At 44.4% G+C, this 19,893-nt stretch overlaps 1 protein-coding gene across 1 annotated transcript in view; it reads right to left on the bottom strand.

Moving 5' to 3' along the window:
* PWWP2A (PWWP domain containing 2A) overlaps positions 1-19,427 on the bottom strand; it is a 51,452-nt gene extending 32,025 nt beyond the window's left edge. The window contains exons 1-3 of the mRNA XM_082253632.1: positions 18,525-19,427; positions 18,302-18,374; positions 15,222-17,884 (exon numbers count right to left, since the gene is read on the bottom strand). Coding sequence (XP_082109758.1) covers positions 15,222-17,884; positions 18,302-18,374; positions 18,525-19,426 — 3,638 coding nt within the window. The 5' untranslated portion in view covers position 19,427. The remainder of the gene's footprint in view (positions 1-15,221; positions 17,885-18,301; positions 18,375-18,524) is intronic.
* Positions 19,428-19,893: the final 466 nt, after the last annotated feature.

Here is a 19,893-nt window from a genome sequence, read left to right on the forward strand (position 1 = left end):
ACAGCAATAAAAGTGATCAGATTTTTTTTTTTTTTAAAAAAACCTGTAATAAAGTTAAAAAAGAAAAAAATAGGAAAAAAAAAAAAAAAAAATGTACCCGTCACCGTTAGCTCGCGCACAAAAAAAAAAAAAAAAAGTATATGCAAGTCGAGCTGCGAATGAAATCGCTGTTCAAACCACACATGTGAGGTATCACCACGATCGCCAGAGCGTGGGCAATAATTTTAAAAAGAGCTACACTCTAACTCTAAACTGGTAACCATTAAATAAATTTAAAGCGTCGCAGATTGAGATCTCTATTGACCATAGTTTGTCGCCATCCCACGGGGGGGGGGCGCAATTTTAAACCGTAACATGTTGGGTATCTATTTACTCGGCGTGACATCATCTTTCACAATATATAAAAAAAATGGGCTAACTTTACGGTTTAGTATTTTTTAAATGCAGTGAAATGTGATTTTTCACATTTTTTCCAAAAAAATGGCGTAAAGACCGCTGCGCAAATACCGCGTGACAAAAATTTTTGCAATGACCGACATTTTATTCTCCAGAGTCTTTGCTAAATATATAAATATATATATATATATATATATATATATATATATATATATATATATATAAATAAATGTTTGGGGGTTCTAAGTAGTTTTCTAGGAAAAAATACTGGTTTTAACTTGTAAACAAAAAGTGTCCGAAATAGGGCTGGGGCTTAAGTGGTTAAAAGAAAAAAATTGGCAAGCCTTTGTCACATTCTACAGCAAAAGCCATGGTCTGCAGAGAGCTTCCAAAGCCTTAGAGCATGAGTGTCCAACCTTTTGGCTTCTCTGGGCCACATTGAGTGTAGAGAAAATCTTCTCAGGCCGCATATAAAATATATACTATTAGTTAAAGTATATAAGTAATAAAATTCCACTGCATCCTTCCCGCGCTGCCGCGCCCCCCCAGCACTAATTTTACACAACTAGTAGATGATCCCCTCCGAGGCTGCCTCTCTGGCCGTGCCCCCGACTCGACTTCCTTCCTCCCCAGCAAAAAATAAATAATTGTCAGGGGGCAGTGGGCCGCATTGCCTGCAGTTCCGGGCCGCATTTTGGACATGCCTGCCTTAGAGGATCTCATTGTTAAAAGTTATCAGTCAGGAGAAGGGTACAAACATTTCCAAAGCAATAGATATACCATGGAACACAGTGAAGACAGTCATGATCAAGTGGAGAAAATATGGCACAACAGCGACATCCAAGAACTGGATGTCACTCCAAAATTGATGAAAAGACAAGAAGAAAACTGGTCAGGTAGACTTCCAAGAGGCCTACAGCAACATTAAAGGACCTGCAGGAATATCTGGCAAGTACTGGCTGTGTGGTACATCGGACAACAATCTCCCGTATTCTTCACATGTCTGGGCTATGAAGAAAAACATCCAAGCCTGGCTAAATTTTGCAAAAAAAAAGAACACACCAAAAGCATGTGGGAAAATGTGTTATGGTCTGATAAAAACCAAGGTTGAACTTTTTGGCCCCAATTCCAAAAGATATGTTTGGCACAAAAACAACACTGCACATCACCAAAAGAACACCATACCCACAGTGAAGCATTGTGGTGGCAGCATCATGCTTTGGAACTGTTCATAATTCCCTCTACCTTGACTAAGGCCCCTGTTCCAGCTGAAGAAAGAATCCCAAATACCAGTCAATAATGGCACAAGACCTTCAGGCTTCTGCTAGAAAGTTAAACTTTAGAGGAACTTCATCTTTCAGCATGACAGCGACCCAAAGCATACATCCAAATCAACAAAAGGAATGGCTTCACCAGGAGATGAAAGTTTTGGAATGGCCCAGCCAGAGCCCAGACCTGAATACGATTGAAAATCTGTGGGATGATGTGAAGAGGGCTGTGCACAGGTGATGCCCTTGCAATCTGAGTGTTTTTGCAAAAAAAAAAAAAAAGAAGGAGTGGGCAAATATTGTTAAGTAAAGATGTGCCATGCTGATCGACTCATTCCCAAAAAGACTGAGTGCTGTAATAAAATCAAAAGGTGCTTCAACAAAGTATTAGTTTAAGGCCCCCCTCCCTTTGCACACACATTTTCGTTTTTTCATTTTTACTTCCCTCCACCTATAAGATTTCAGTTTGTTGTTCAATGGACTTTTACAGTTTATAGGTCACAATAAAGATGGAAAAAGTTCTGAAATTATTTATCTTTATCTCATTTGTTTACATCACAGAAACCATTTTAACAGGGGTGGGTAGACTTTTTATACCCACTGTATGTCTGTATAAGATGCAGTGGAGATGCAAAACGGACCGATTTTTACACAGGATCTTGCTGCACATGCAATGAGGCCTCAAATGCTCAAAATTCGGGTTTGGATTAGGATCAGCTTTAAAGTTACCAATCCGGATCTTCTGAAATATGGGTTTAATTCTGCTAGTATCCTACTTGATACCTTGTAAAGAGGATTTGTATGCAAAATTCATATTTGCAATCACCCTTTATACCCCAACCTACCAGAGAAACGTGGGCAAACTGGTAGAAAAAAATAAATTTACTAAAATGGCCTGCTGAAAATGGGCCTAAGAAAACTCACATGCAACCATCCATAAATATAATAAGAAGCACTTTGGTAAGTGTGCGGAAATTTTTTATATATATATATATTATATATATATATATATATATATATTTTAACCTAAGTGGATGCAGCATCAGTCCAATGCTGCAGCTTTCCCATGCCACCTCTAAGACCGAGAACTGAGTGATCAAAGACCTGACCTCAACTTCCTGTCCTGAAGACAACAGGACACAAGAGGACTACAGAGTGAGGCAAATTCCCATTGTGCAGTTATCACTGGAACAATTGTTCCCCATCACAGATTTACCCTCTATTCTAACTCAAATTTTAAGATTTATCCTCCAGTTCAGTTCCGGTGACAGCGGGCGAATCTTGCTATTGGGGGGCATAACCAGCAATAAAAACCTGACACGTTTGAACTCTGACACTATATTTAGGTTGCTCAACTCCCACTTACCTGAAGCATGGGGGTTTTCTCCCTGCAGCATCCTTAGCGGTGTGTTGCTCTGCTCACACAGCTACGTCATCCATTTACAGGGCTCTGTGAATGGGAACGTTGAATAGAATGTGCCGGAACAAGTGCGGTAACATCACTGCACTGAAGTCTATTGCTTACTTCCTCCAGCCTCATAACACAAGGTCTGTACAGTACTGGGGCTGGTATGTAAACAATGCAGAAGCATGTGCATTATATCTGCGACACAATGATCACGGTTGCAATGCTCTGCAGGCTTCAATGAAGGGGGGAAAAAAAAAAAAAACACAACAAGGTACAGCTGCTGGCCTGTTAACTGCCTGACCTCACATAATGTACGCCCATAAATGTGTGAAGCTAGGAGATTGACAAGCCAGTTACTGTCACACTTCCGGTCACCTTACACCCCATACTATGCCTGCTGAAGCATCAGAATCAGACAAGGCATGTTTAAAATTATTATATATATATATATATATTATATATATATATACACATACACATACATACATACATATACACACACACACACATATATATATTACATACACATATACACACACACAAAAATTCCACCAGACAGAAGTTTATCACAAAAAAATAGGAACATCCACACTACGCCCCCTTCAGATGAATCCTACCACAGCGACTCGGCTAATGACAATAAATCAGGGCAAATGACACTGATCAAATACACATTAGTGCAAGCCAGCATCAAAACAAAACATATAATACAATAATCAAATTCCCAAAGATGAAAATAAGACATGTAGCGCATATATAAATATAGTCCCATGTAGGTGAGATAAAAGTCGTGAGACCAATAATTCAGAAACAGTCCATAAAGTGCAGTCCAATCCAGAAAGAGGCTTGCCATCCACCACACCACAGACGTTTTTATGCTGGGTGCAAATTGGTGTATTGAAATACACACCCAAGTTAGGGCGTTTGTAGATATGGTTTATCCAGTTTTTGTCATTAAAAGTCAGCAGCTACAAAAAAAAAAAAAAAAAAAAAAAGTGTAGCAACTGACTTTCAATAAACACTTACCTATCCTAGAATCCAGGGACGTGGTCATCCGAACAGTCGCTTCTCTCCCCCTCTCCTTTCCTTGACTTTTCAACTGTGGGCATCCAGCTGTGGCAACTTGAGTCACGCTGCGCCTGCTGAATGGTCCGGCAGTCTTCTGGGGCCTGTGAGGTGTCCCAGAAGACTGCAGGGAGGGAGGAGGAGAGGAGAACTTACGATTGGATCGCCTGGGCAAAATTAGGTATCCGCTCCCCTTAAAGCGGAAACTTCCCCTTTTGGTTGGAGCTCCCCTTTAATAAGGCTTTCTTGAGCATAAATAAGCAGAGGGGAGTACATGAAGGGATCTTACTTACCTTGCATTTTTTTTGAGAGGACATACCCTGACCTGGTCCTAAAGCACTCCTACTCACATACCCTACACTAGTTACAAAATACTCCTGCTCACTTTCCAAACAGTAGAAATAATCTGCAAAAATCACAGCAGCACTTGTCTAAAAGTCATCATTGCTCTTAGCGTTTAATTTGAAAGAGAACCAAATATTTGCTAAAGTCCTAATGTAATTGCCTTGACAGCGCCGCACGGTGGCCTGTATGCTGAACAGCAGGGTTCTGGCCTAAACTGAGCACATCAGAAGATGCTACTCTCTTGACACACAGGAGATTCAGCCATTCCTTTAACATTACAAAATCTGAATCTCATTTTAGTGACAAGGAAGTCTCTGAAGTATGCCAGCTTGCATAGTGTATGCCAAACTAGGCCAACCTACATCAAAGCAAGCCTGACTACTGTAGGTTAGTATACAATATGCTGAGATACATGTGAAATTGAGAATTCAAGGTCATTCACACTGGTTCAGAGGCCCATACAGCTTGAAGAGCTGTGGTTTACATTTCTGAACCAGTGTGTCAGTCAATGGAGACACAGCAGCTGTAGGGACTCCCCATTTGAGTTTGACAAGGTATGCAAGGATGGGTACACAACAAAGGCTGCCTGCATGCAGCTCAGGAAAACCATAAACCCCTCTGTCCCTGTGATGAGCCCTTAAAGCAGATCTCAAGTGTGAATTTAAGTCAATTCCCCCCTTGTTACTGCAAAAAAATGTATGTTAGACCCCCTTATCCACATACTATGTGCCTTCTACAGAAGGGTCGCACCAGGTCCAAACAGCCACTGACTAACGAACACCTATTGTATGCAGCCAGGAACGTCATCCCTTGGGTCAGACTGTCCGCATTCAAGGCTGGTCAAATCCCCTAAATGCATGCAACCGCTCAGATGAGTGGTTACATGTGTACAGCAGCGGCACTGACCATTGATTTATACAGGATGCAAAGCTAGCCACAGATCTTGGCACACACTGAGTGCATGGAGCTAGTTTCACCACCAAGAATAGAAACTGCTTACCAAAATCTGCCTTTGTGAATGAAGTCCCAGCCGCAGAGGCCGACAGTACTTTTAGCTCATTCACACGTGGCTGTGTGGACAGAGCCCTGCATGACAGCACTGTTTTAAATTGTGACAGCGGGTGTGGGGAATGATCCCAGGGATGAGGAAGATGTGAGGGTGGTTGAGAGGCTGTAGGCATGTTCCAAAGGTAAACTTATCCTTTAATTTTACAGATCTGAAAGCAGCCCTATTATTTTTAATGAAGACATCACACAGATACGTAAACATGCACTGCATTTGAATCCAACCAAAAATGTGCATTTTAAGATATGCATATACATGTATAGCACTGAGAAAACAGGACAATTTTATGAATTAAAGACTCCCCTCCCTCAAAACTCTGATCATTACAAGGAAGTCCTTGACTTAATAATCCGTAAAATGTTTACAGCTGTATTGCCATGTTAATGAGGCCTTAAAGAAGAACTCCTGCTTTTCAAACTATTTACATAGCTCATTCGGGCCAAGCTGGCCAAAACTAACAAACTACGTTCCTTACTAACCTGTGAGGCCGCTGGATGTGCGGTATAAACTGTATGTACCTGCGGCTACATACAGGATAATGAACTGCGTTCCGGGTGTGACCCGAGACTTCCTGTCTCATACCTGGAACACAGCAGAGGCACTCAACCGCTCAGAGGGAGCGATGTATTCTATTGATGAATACAAAGCTTCCTCTGATTGGTGGAGTCAGAGGTGTTACATCACCAGCCAGCCGGGAGGGGAATCTCTTGCAGGGAGGCTCTCTGCGGTTAAAGTGGTAGTGAAGGATACATTTTTTTTATTTTTATAAAAAAAAAATATATTGTTATTATAAAAAAATATGAGGATATTTATCTGCTCTGTAGAATACTGCAGAGACCAGTCTCTTACCTATTCTTTTTACGCCCCCCCGACAGTCTGCTCCTCTTTTCTATGGGTGCCCCATCAGCAAGCCCGGTGCTAACGAGGCACCCATGCAAGCAAGCTTCTGAGCTGGGCTGTGTACATCTATAGATATACACAGCGCCAGTAAGCCACACCCATTTCCTCTTAGCAGAAGTTTGACTGACAGCCACAGGAGTCTATGGCTCCCGCTGTTGGCTTTATCTATGAAAGCAGAAAGTGAAAGGAGCATTGTATGCAGCTGGATCTGTGACTCAGTCAGGTAACTGTTTAGGAATGGGGGTGGGTAGATTAGGTAGTGGGGAGTTTTTTTTTTACCTTCTGTTAGAAAATGCATTAGGCCTCATGCACACAGGGCATTTGCTCTTTCCTCCTGGCAGCAGCATTTTGGCCCAAAAAATCCTTGATGCTTGTAAACTAGTCTAGACGCATTTAGACGCAGCAGGCGCTTGGGCATTAATTCTTTTGGCCAGAATAATTAATTGGGGTAACTGAAATTAACGCTCAAGCACTTGATGCGCCTAGTGTTTAGCATTTTTTCTGCCAAAACACAGCTCCTTCTGGATTCGCTGGCAATGGCGGTTTTTTTCTGCCTCCTAAACGCCTACCTGTGCATGGACACATAGGCTAATATGCAGGGGTGTTTGGAGGGGGAAAAAAAACGCCAGGCGCCCCTAACAGCAGCGTTTAAAAACACTCAGTGTGCATGAGGCCTTAAGGTAATTTTACATCTGAAAAAAAACATAAGAGCAAAACTAGGCATGCTCAGATACTAAAGAATACATACAAAACAATTCAACACATGACATCACTTCTGAAGTTGAAGAAGAATTTTCGTATGAATGTAACCTCTTCACTTTCCATATGAGACTAGCATGCAACAATAAAAATAAAGAAAATTTGTCCGATAATCTGATCATGTGTACGAGGCTTTAGTTTGCAAACTTAGGCAGGCCATACATTATGCAATTTTCTTTTCTTGAACAGGTTTAAGGAAAGCAAATTGCTTGATTACCCCCATCAACACAGTTATGCCTGGTACACACTGAGTTTGGGAGGAGGTCGCTATACAAACTATGCGATTTTAGTACAGCGATCTTCCACTGAGCTATTGGCAGACCTGTTCTACAAAAGCCAGACAGGCTGCATTAAACATGGGCCAAATGTCAGACGGTTTCTGTTAAACCAACCAATATTTGGCCCATGTGTACCAGGCATTCGTGTTGATGGGGGAATCCCTCCCATGGAGCTATTGTGTTCAGACAGCAGGAGGTTTCCTCGCTCTGAGAATACAATGATCACTGCTTACGGCTATTGGAACGAAAAAACCCAGACAGGCTGGTTGTACTGAAGTCGATCCACAGATAAGACTTCAGTAAAACCAACCTGCCCATAAATGGATCAATAGGAACCGGCCCAATTTTGATCAGTATTTGGCTGGCACTAGCGTCAGCCCTGTAAATGTGGCACCAAAGGACTGCAACCGCTGGTTGCTGGGCTATTGCAGTATGGCCAAATTCACCTGAATAGGTCATGGTCATTGGTGGTACAGCCCTCAAACACAACAGGTGGGACAATCTGTACTACCTGGTCTGTCTGTCTTTGCAGCTTAATCACTGAAGGACCAGACCTATTTCTGATACTTGTTTATTTGCAAGTCAAAAATCTGTCTTTAAATGTTTTTTTTTTTTGTTTTTTACACTGTCCCTTTAAAAAAAAAAAAAAAAAAATTTTGATCACTTTTATTCCTAGTGCAAGTTATGTAAACATCCCCTGTCATAGAAATAAGCAGGACAGGTCCTCTTTAGGGCTCTTTCATATGGTCCGCCTCCGTAGGCGGATCCGTGCTGCTCAGCGGGAATCGATCCGTCGATCCCCGCTGAGCCGGCGGATGACAGCTCCGTCTCCGTTTGCAGAGCGGAGAGGGAGGTGTCACAGCTCCCGCTGCTCTCTATGGGGGATCGGATGAGAGCGGACCACCTGTCCGCTCTCATCCGATCACTGAACGGATGGAAAAATAGGGTTTCCATCCGTCCAGATTTCACGGACAGGATCGGATACGGATGGCAGCGGGTGCAAGCAGAGGTGTCTCCGCTGACATCCGCTGCCCCATAGAGCTGCATAGAGGATCCGATCAGATCCGCCTAAAAAACTGACAGGCGGATCTGATCGGATCGCCCGTGTGAAAGAGCCCTTAATGTGATATCTGGGGTCAAAAAGACCTCAGATCTCACATCTACACTTAAAAGCAAAAATAAATAAATAATTAATAATAATAAATAATAATACTTTAAGGCCGGAGGGGACGTTTGACGTCGCTCCGGGCCTCCAAGGGCACAGAGTTGAGTGGGGGCCATCTTGCCCTCACTCGACTTCCTGCCCATCAGCACATAGGATCGGTTTCCCCGCTACCGACAGCTCCAGTAAGCGGGGGAAATGATGGGAAGGGGTGGGCACCTCTCCACCCGCCCATAATAAAAAAGTGATCCCGTGGTGAATCCGTCGCTGGGGGCCACTTTTATGCTAAAGTGGCATGCCTGCTGTGTAAAAAAAAAAAATAATAATACCAGGGTTATGGCAGCCAAAAAAATTGGATTCAACGTCAAAGTAGCGACGTAAATACACAGTGGGTGGTCCAAAGTGGTATTGGGGATGGTACAAGTGGCAAAACAAGTTCTCAGGGCACAGTGCAATGTGGCAGGATAACTAGTGTCAATGCACCGATCATGGCACATTGCATAGGTTTTTTTTCCTCCCCTTGTTAAAGCGGTAGTATATTCCGCTTTTTAATTTTTAACTGCAGGGAAGCCGATAAGGCTTTCCTGTAGGTAAAATATGCACGGTTTAGGAGATATTCACCCTGCATGCAGCCGCTGACACCAGCGGCGCATGCAATCTGAAGGTCCGGCGTATCTTGCCGGACCTTCAGTACTCCCGCGTGCATTCGCAGGAGTGACATCATCGCGGCTCCGGCCACTTACAGCGCCAAAGTCGCCGAACCCAGAAGAGACACTGAGGGAACATGTCAGCTCCCGCAACGGTGTCCAGGTGACCGTGTCGGAGCTTCGTTCTAAGGTATTTCATAATGTGCTAGTATGCGATGCATACTAGCACATTATGCCATTTGTCCTGCAGGGTGTTTTTTTTTTTTTTTTTTTTTTTTTTTTTTTTTTTTTACACACAGGGGATACAACCGCTTAAAATTGTCATACAGTGACATTGTACAATTTTATTGGTCCCCGCACAGTGCGAGCCAGCTGATTGCCTGCCTCGCATTGAACAAACTACAAAAAAAAAAAAAATTTAAAAATACAGCCTGCTGTTTTCAGCGCATACACCCCAAACACCATAGCAATGCAGTGGTGTGAATCGGGCAAATAGGCACATTTTGTTTGGTCTTGCAGGGGAACTGCGCTGGAATAGCCGGCCAATGCAGTCCCACCGCACTTGGTGTGAACAGGCCCTTAAATGTCTATTATTAGTCACACAAACTAATCTGTTAATGTATAACCTCACCCTTGTTACAATCAGTGGCTTTATTTGCCAGGACTATACACATTTGTAGAATCATTCCCTGCAAATAAGGAACACAAACTTTGCTGAAGAAACCTTAGAGAACTGTGGAACACTGCACTAAGTTTTTAAATGGCAAGCAGCCCCCTAAATTTTATTATACAGTATCTCACAAAAGTGAGTACACCTCTCACATTTTTGTAAATATTTTTTATATCTTTTCATGTGACAACACTGAAGAAATGACGACACTTTGCTACAATGTAAAGTAGTGAGTGTACAGCTTGTATATTTGCTGTACCCTCAAAGTAACTAACAGCCATTCACGTCTAAACAGCCGGCAATGAAAATGTCCAAAAGTGAAAATGTCTAAAATGGGGTCAATTAGCCTTTTTCCCTCCCGGGTGTCATGTGACTCGTTAGTGTTACAAGGTCTCAGGTGTGTTAAATTTGGTGTTATCGCTCTCACTCTCTCATACTGGTCACTGGAAGTTCAACATGGCACCTCACGGCAAAGAACTCTGAGGATCTGAAATAAGAATTGTTGCTCTACATAAAGATGGCCTAGGTTATAAGAAGATTGCCAAGACCCTGAAACTGAGCTGTAGCATGGTGGTCAAGTCCATACAGCGGTTTAACAGGACAGGTTCCACTCAGAACAGGCCTTGCCAACGTTGACCAAAGAAGTTGAGTGCACGTGCTCAGCGTCATATCCAGAGGTTGTCTTTGGGTAATAGATGTACGATTGCTGCAGAGGTTGAAGGGGTGGGAGGTCAGTCTGTCAGTACTCAGACCATACGCCGCACACTGCATGAAATTGGTCTGCATGGCTGTCCTCCCCTCCCTTTGGAGACTGGGCTGCAGGGAAGTATTTCAACATGGGAATGACCTCAAATACACCTTCAAGAAGACCACTGCCTTGCTAAAGAAGCTGAGGGTAAAGGTTATGGACTGACCAAGCATGTCTCCAGAACTTAACCCTATTGGAGCATCTGTGGGGCATCCTCAAACGGAAGATGGAGGAGCGCAAGGTCTCTAACATCCACCAGCTCTGATGTGGTCAAGGAGGAGTGGAAGAGGACTTCAGTGGCAACCTGTGAAGCTCTGGTGAACTCCATGCCTAAGAAGGTTAAGGCAGTGCTGGAAAAAAATGATGACTACACAAAATACTGATACTTTGGGCCCAATTTGGACATTTCCACTTAGGGGTGTACTCACTTTTGTTGCCAGCAGTTTAGACATTAATGGCTGCGAGTTAAATTATTTTGAGGGCAAATGTACACTGTTATACAAGCTGTACACTCACTACTTTACATTGTAGCAAAGCGTTGTCATTTCTTCAGTGTTGTCACATGAAAAGATGTAATAACTATTTACAAAAATGTAAGGTGTGTGTGTGTGTGTGTGTGTGTGTGTGTGTGCGCTAGACATATGCCGGTTTTCGGTAATTCGATATATCGCGGTATTGCATAGCCACGGTATTATTGTGGCATTTTTAAAATACCGAGTTTCTCTGCTCCTGGGTCTGACTTGTGAATTGATACATTTCAGTGAGCTGGATGACTCATTCACTCACACAGCTCTCCCAGTAACTATAAACAAAAATGATTACATTTGTATCTTTTCCTTCCCTCTGCCAGGGAGAAAGGAAGTTTAACCTCTTAAAGACTGGACCTTTTTCTGACACTTGTTGCTTGCAAGTTAAAATCAGTTTTTTTTTTGCTAGAAAAGTACTTAGAACCCCCAAACATTTTATATATTTTTTTAGCAGAGACCCTACAGAAAAAAATGGCGATTGTTGTAATATTTTATGTCACACTGTATTTGCGCAGCAGTCTTTCAAACGCAATTAATAGACTTTAATGAATAAAAAAAAAAAAAAAAAAACGTAACAGTAAAGTTATCCCAATTTTTTTTTTTTTTTTGTTACAGAGAATCGTGATCTTTATTCCAAGCTAAAAAATCGTGATTCTCATTTTGGCCAGAATCGTGCAGCGCTAATATATATATATATATATATATATATATATATATATATATATATATATATATATATATATATATATATATATATATATACACACACACACATACATACATACACACACACGCATAGCAGCCCACATTACATTATTATATAGCCATCAAGCCGTGTCTGGCCTACCTGGTGATGACTGGTCCTGGCGCTCTGATCCGATGGCCTGGTCTTTAAAGGGGCAAATCCTTGCGATCCAGAAGTGGTTAAACCTGCAGGAGGACCGGTGTTTTTATCTATTAATGACTTTACTATTGCTTTAGGCCTGGTTCACATGTATGCGGGTTGGCGGTTCACATGTATGCGGGTTGGCGGTTCACATGTATGCGGGTTGGCGGTTCACATGTATGCGGGTTGGCGGCCCACATTTGCACAGGCATAGCAGCCCATTGATTTGAACGGGCTGCTATGCCCTCATTTTCCGCAGAAAAAAGGTGCATGCAGCATTTTTTTAAAATTCAGTGGCCTTGAAATCCATCCTGCTTTTGCACCATGCGACTAACCTGCAGTTCCTGCTCTGGCAAGCTTTCTGCATTTTTTGTATACGTGGGCACGGCATTTAAAAACAGTTTGCGTGTGCAGCAACGGCAGGTAAGTCGCATGGTGCAAAAGAAGGATGGATTTCATGGCCACTGCATTTTTTTAAATTCTGCATGCACCTTTTTTCAGCTGAAAACGCAGGCATAGCAGCTCAAGCCCATTCACATCAATGGGCTGCTATGCCTGTGCAAATGTGGGCCGCCAACCCGCATACATGTGAACCGCCAACCCGCATACATGTGAACCACCAACCCGCATACATGTGAACCAGGCCTAAAGCAATAGTAAAGTAATTTATAAACAACACCTCCTTCAGGTTTAACCACTTCTTGACCACAAGGATTTGCCCTCTTAATGACCAGGCCATCGGATCGGAGCCGAGCGCCAGGACCAGTTATCACCAGTTAGGCCAGACACTGCTTGATGACCTATTTTAGGCCTGGTTCACAGAGTCTGTACTGACTGACTATATAATAATGTGCATAAGTGAACCAAAGCCCCTAAATTCAGCAATGAAAATTGAAGTGAGGTGGAAATTTAATAATTTAAATTTAATAATAGAACACCGTGATAATACCGTATACCGTGGCAAAACCTTAATCAATTAATCGCAGCATGAAAATCTGATACCGTCACAAGCCTAATATATACACACATATACACACACACACACACACACACACACACACACACACACACTCACACTAGAGCTGCATGATCGATTAAAAAGAAACAAAAAATTGTAGTTCACCCCCCCCCCCCCCCCCACGATCTTAAAATGGCATGTCCTCGATTCATACAGAGCAGAGTTCACTCACAGCTGTGAAAAAAAAAAGCCTCCAGAAAATGTTTATTAACATTGCCAAGGCTGGGAGAACTGTAAGTGCCGGTTCACACTGATGCGATCACAAAGATCGCATGTAATTCGGAGCGCACTACTCCTAAAATTACATGCGATGTCTGTGCAGTGCAAATTCAGCCATACAGTTTGTATGGCTGAATTCGCACTGCAATTGCAGTGAACACACACACAACCCTTTTTTTGGTCCGCAGCAGAATCGGATCGCATTGTGGTTCACACCAGTGCGATCCCATTCTGTGCGAACTGTCAGATCGCACTGCAATATGCAATCGAGCTGGGGGTGTCATTGGCTTTTAATTCACACCCCCAACGTATTGCATATGGCAGTGCGAACTGCCTGTGCTGCAAATGCGATGCAGGAACATGCAGATATATTCGCAGTGTTCCCGCATCGCATCAGTGTGAACCGGCACTAAAACACAATGTATCATTTTGTTCTTTTAGATCAAAGGAATAAACTTCTAAGTGAGAGCAGTTTAACCTCTTAAGGACTAAGCCTTTTTCTGACAGTAGTTGCTTCAAAATTAAAATCAGTATTTTTTTGCTAGAAAATTACTTAGAACCCCATACATTACACACACACACACACACACACACACACACACAAATGAAGAAAAAAAAAAAAAATGGCGATCGTTGCAATATTTTATGTCACTGTATTTGCGTAGCGGTCTTTCAAACGCAATTTTTTGGGAAAAATACACTTCAGTGCATAAAAATGCATTGCAAATGCAAAAAAAAAAAAAATAGTAAAGTTAGCCCAATTTTTTGGTATAAATGTGAAAGATCATGTTGCTCCACAAATCGTGATCTTTATTATATGCAAAAAAAATAAATATTATATAATATATATATTATATATACACAAACAAACCCCTGGCTTATTTATTAATACCCTTTACATGGAGATCGGCCACAGTAGTAAAAGATGAGCCCTAATAATTTTTAAAAGCAGACCCTCAGTCTAAAAATTACACACTTTTACCCCATGCAATGCAATCCTGCCGCTGTTCGATAAAGCCTTATTTTCTGTTTCCTTTTCAGCCCATCCCCCCCATTCTCATCTAGGTAAGAATGACATGCCCCTGCTCCTACAGTTTCCTGGGATATTCCAATCATATTGCAGGAAGCAACAGTTATAGTGCGGGAGGCTTCAAAAGTAGACAGAGTGGCCAGAGCTGTGCATGTCATTGAGTGCCATCTGCCTGAACCTGGAAGAGACAGCCAGCTCCCAATGACTAAAGGTCACAAACACAGAAGAGGACCCAGGTCACCTGAACAGCGAATTGCAGTGAGACTATGCTGGATTCGCTGGACAGGTGAGTGACTAAGGCCCCTTTCACACGGGCGTTCCGTATATATCACCACATCCGCTTGCGGATGATATACGGACATAATGCATGTCAATGGGATTGTGGATGTCAGCGGAATACCATCCTCTGACATCCGATTTGCGTCCTTTCAGTTCTGGTCCGTTTTTTGGAACGGAACAGAACCCTATTTTTCCTCCGTTTAAAAAACGGAAAGGATGCAAAATCAGATGTCAGCGGTGTCATCCACTGACATCCGCAATCCCATAGACATACACTATGTCCGTATATCATCCGCAAACGGATGGGATGATATGCGGACATACGGAGCGGATGACAAGTGTCATCCGTGTCCGTAATAAAAAAGGTGAATGAACGGAGGAAATAAACTGAGCGGCCGTCTGAAAGAAGCATTAAAGACAATGGTGCTCAGAAAATAAGTAAATGGGGAGGGATGGGTGCAAGAGTGAAGTTCCTTTTCAAATTGCCCAAATATAAATCTGCATATTTTTTTGTTTTACCTAAAAGCAAGGTTCCAGATACCTTTCATACCTTTTAGACAGATCCATTAGAACCCCTGAGAAGATTCTGTCTCCATGGCGGAAGGAAACCACCAACGCATCCTGAATGATGTGATCAAGCGTAACCTGAACTTCTGAACCAGGTGAAAGATCAGCAATGCCACCAATTGCAACAGTTTGCTCTGGTACAGCAAGAGGACTTTTGCATTGATCATGCTTGTCCAAACATGCCTCCACAACAGGATCAATGGGGGAAAGCTTGGACTCCTCCAGACACCATTCACTACAGTCATTTAACTGTGCAGCATCAGAAGCAATCCTAGATACCTGCTGGTGTTCAAATTCTGGATTGGGATCGATTTTCTCTACAGATTTAAGTTCTTGGTTAGCGTCCCTGTAAAGCAGGTCACATTTAACATCACCAGCAATGGACCCTTTTTCTGTGCATTTCAAATTAGGTTCTATGCTAGACTCAGTAACAAAATGAATGCAGTTAGAGTGGAGCTCATTTTCCAAAGATTTTAGTTGCGTAGTGACTGCACTGTCTGCTGGAGTCTCTGTTTCCACAAGAGCCACTTTACTGGACATCTGAATGTTCCCGGGTTCCAAAACAGACTTTACTTTGGAAACCACATGCAGGGAGGTCTCCTCTGATTTTAATTCTGTTCTATGGGATACTAAATGAAACCCACTACTTAAGTCCTCTTTATTTGGCCCTTCATCCAACGTCTTTAGGACTGGTTGTAAGAAAAGCTTTACTTCTACCCCAAGTTCAGTACATTGTTCAGTTACAGGATGCACTCCTTGGTTAATTTCAGCAACACCTAAAGCAAGTACTTTTTCCTCTACAGAAACAGTGTTCAGTTCATGCTGTATTTTCTTATGTAATGGTTCCGGCACACACTCCATCTTGGGCTCAAAAAGATCAAGGCCTTCTTTGCAAGGCTCATGAACTGCATTACATACTGTCTCTACAGTCTTGCCAACTGCTTCGCTATCTCTGATTTCAGGAACAGAGTCTGACAAATGAGTTACTGATCCAGGGACAACGCATTCTATGGGGGGATTTTCCAGCAAATGCAAAACCACATCAGGCTCGGAGCTGACCACAGTGGAAGGCGGCTCTGGACTGTGAAGTGGTAACTCGGAGAAGGGTTCCTGTATCTCGTAAATAGAGTCCTCCATAAGGGACACAACCTCAGGGACAGATGTTTGTATCACTTGCAAGGCAGGCTCTTGTACAACCTTGTGAGCTGGCTCATTTTCAATAACCACCTCCATAGGTTCAGACTCCACCTGCAATACCACCTCCGATATTTGTCCTTGCGTGTCCATTGCCTCTACCGAAGGAACTACCTGTACTTCGAACACTGACTCAGCAGCTGCATCCAAGATTAACTTCACAGGGGCAGAATCCTCTATGCACTGTACCTCTTGTGGTGACCTCTCCTGTGCATCCTGGACTTCAAGTCCAGATTCTGGCAGCAGACTCTCCAGCATGGATGGCTGCTGTAATTCAGAATCTACTCCCTGCTTTACTTGGGCATCTGCAAACACCAGATCAGATGGGGTCTGGAGTTGAGGCAATGTAAAAGATCTCAGTACCTCTAGATGAAGGGTTGGAGAGAATGTAGATCTTGGTTCCGCTAGATCAAGGGAAGGAGAGGCTGTAGATCTTGGTTCCGCTGGATCAAGGGAAGGAGAGGCTGTAGATCTTGGTTCCGCTGGATCAAGGGAAGGAGAGGCTGTAGATCTTGGTTCCGCTAGATCAAGGGTAGGAGAGGCTGTAGATCTTGGTTCCGCTAGATCAAGGGCAGGAGAGGCTGTAGATCTTGGTTCCGCTAGATCAAGGGAAGGAGAGGCTGTAGATCTTGGTTCCGCTGGATCAAGGGAAGGAGAGGCTGTAGATCTTGGTTCCGCTGGATCAAGGGAAGGAGAGGCTGTAGATCTTGGTTCCGCTAGATCAAGGGTAGGAGAGGCTGTAGATCTTGGTTCCGCTAGATCAAGGGTAGGAGAGGCTGTAGATCTTGGTTCCGCTAGATCAAGGGTAGGAGAGGCTGTAGATCTTGGTTCCGCTAGATCAAGGGCAGGAAAGGCTGTAGATCTTGGTTCCGCTAGATCATGGGTAGGAGAGGCTGTAGGTCTAGGTTCCACTAGATCAAGGGTAGGAGAGGCTGTAGATCTAGGTTCCGCTAGATCGGGGGTAGGAGAGGCTGTAGATCTAGGTTCCGCTAGATCAAGGGTAGGAGAGGCTGTAGATCTTGGTTCCACTAGATCAAGGGTAGGAGAGGCTGTAGATCTTGGTTCCGCTAGATCAAGGGTAGGAGAGGCTGTAGATCTTAGTTCCGCTAGATCAAGGGTAGGAGAGGCTGTAGATCTTGGTTCCGCTAGATCGGGGGTAGGAGAGGCTGTAGATATTGGTTCCGCTACATCGGGGGTAGGAGAGGCTGTAGATATTGGTTCCGCTACATCGGGGGAAGGAGAGTCTTTAGATCTGGTTTCCGCTAGATCAGGGATAGGTGAGGCTGAAGATCTTGGTTCTGCTAGATCAGGGATAGGCGAGGCTGTAGATCTTGGTTCTTTTAGTTTAGGAAGAGGAGATAACATAGATATTGGTTCCTCTAGGTCAGGGGCAGGAGAGGATGAAGTTCCCTGCTCCTCTATAACTGGGGTAGGAGGCAATGCAGGTCTCGGCTGCTCATGATCAGGGGTAGGAGATGGTGCAGATCTCAGCTCCTCGAGATCAGGGGTAGGAGATGGTGCAGATATTGGTTCCTCGAGATGAGGGGTAGGAGATGGTGCAGAGCTTGGTTCCTCAAGATGAGGGGTAGGAGATGGTGCAGAGCTTGGTTCCTCAAGATGAGGGGTAGGAGATGGTGCAGATCTCGGCTCCTCAAGATGAGGGGTAGGAGATGGTGCAGATCTCGGCTCCTCGAGAGTAGGAGATGGGGCAGATCTCAGCTCCTCGAGATCAGGTGATGGGGCAGATCTCAGCTCCTCGAGATCAGGTGTAGGAGATGGGGCAGATCTCAGCTCCTCGAGATCAGGTGTAGGAGATGGGGCAGATCTCAGCTCCTCGAGATCAGGTGTAGGAGATGGGGCAGATCTCAGCTCCTCGAGATCAGGGGTAGGAGATGGTGCAGATCTTGGTTCCTCGAGATCAAGGGTAGGAGATGGGGCAGATCTCAGCTCCTCAAGATCAGGGGTAGGAGATGGTGCAGATCTTGGTTCCTCGAGATCAAGGGTAGGAGATGGGGCAGATCTCAGCTCCTCGAGATCAGGTGTAGGAGATGGGGCAGATCTCAGCTCCTCGAGATCAGGGGTAGGAGATGACGTAGGTCTTGGTTCCTCGAGATTAAGGGTAGAAAACGATGTAGATCCAGGAGCGGGAGAATATGCAGATCTAGGTTCCTCCATCACAGGGGTAGGGGACAATACAGATATCAATTCCTCTAGAACTGGGGTAGGCTGGGATGGTGAAGGCCTCTGGCTTATTTGCTCTGGAGGGTCCCCTACCTCCAGTAAGACAGTCTCACCATCTGAAACCAGGTGCAGTTCCGGGAAGGCTGGGTCGTTAGCGGATTGTCCACTGAAGCCTGGGGCAGAAAGGCATCCCTCATCCATTGGCTCCTCCATCATAGGTTGGAGAGGTGACAATGTAGATCCCCTGTCCTCTAGTTGTGAGGGAAGCAGAAAGGGTGCAGATGTGATTTCCTCTATATTAGAGGGATGCAATAGCTCAGCAGAGGTCATCTCCCCACCAGTTTCCATTAAGGCAGGGTCTATAGATGGTGGAGCTCCATGACAGGGGGCTGAGGGCCAGTCCTTCCCTAATTGCATAGGTTCCTCTTGCTCCTGAGTGGAGAGGAGGTCACACTCCCCTATTCTGCAGTCTCCAGTGTCCATCTCTGAGGGAGCCAGGCCGCCCAGCTCTGGTGGCCATAGTGAGGCCCCCTGTGCCCGGTCAGGCCCAGCACACTCCTCCTCCTCCCCAGGCTGCCGCAGCCCCTCTCCGGCGTGTCCGGTCTCACTCCCCTCAAGCGGACAGGGCTCATTTTCTGGCCCGAGCTGCTCCGGACCACAGCCGAGCTCCGCCGGCCTCCTCTCGCCAGGAATCGGCTCGCTGTCCGGCTCGGCTTCACCTCCTCCCTCCCCCGAGCCAGGCGCACCAGCCGCGGCCGCCATTTTCTCGTTCGCGTATCGATCCTCGGCCTCCTCGTCCTGGGAGACTGCCATAGCGCCCGCCCTCAGCAAATCGACAGCCGCCACCGATTAGACCTAACAGCCGTCTGTCAAAAGCCAGTCGGATTTTCATTGGCTGAAGAGCACCACGCCCGCCCCCAATTGCCTTTCCCAAGGTAAAAAGAAAGCTGGCATCCGATTGGGTGTCGACAGAGTCAGTCGTAGGAGAGAACGGGTGTCAGTCAAAAACAATCACTAAGGCCATTGGTCGGAGGAGAAGTCAATCAAGCGCATTCTCTTTTGGTCTTGTTGCTAGGCAACAAGTCAGCCACTACCAGCGGTAATGCAGCAGATGGAAGTAGCGTGGCCTTGGTGTTTTTATAAGGCAATGTCAGATCATTAATAAAAAGAATACGTTGCCAGTAACACTTCAGGTTTATATTCTGTTTGGTCACGTTCTTATATATAAAAATGAGTTACAATTCTGCCCTGTAAACCAATAAAGTGCATTTCTACAAAAA

Source organism: Pelophylax lessonae (assembly GCF_965119305.1).
Source record: "Pelophylax lessonae genome assembly, chromosome: 4".
Classification (NCBI taxonomy): Eukaryota; Metazoa; Chordata; class Amphibia; order Anura; family Ranidae; genus Pelophylax; species Pelophylax lessonae.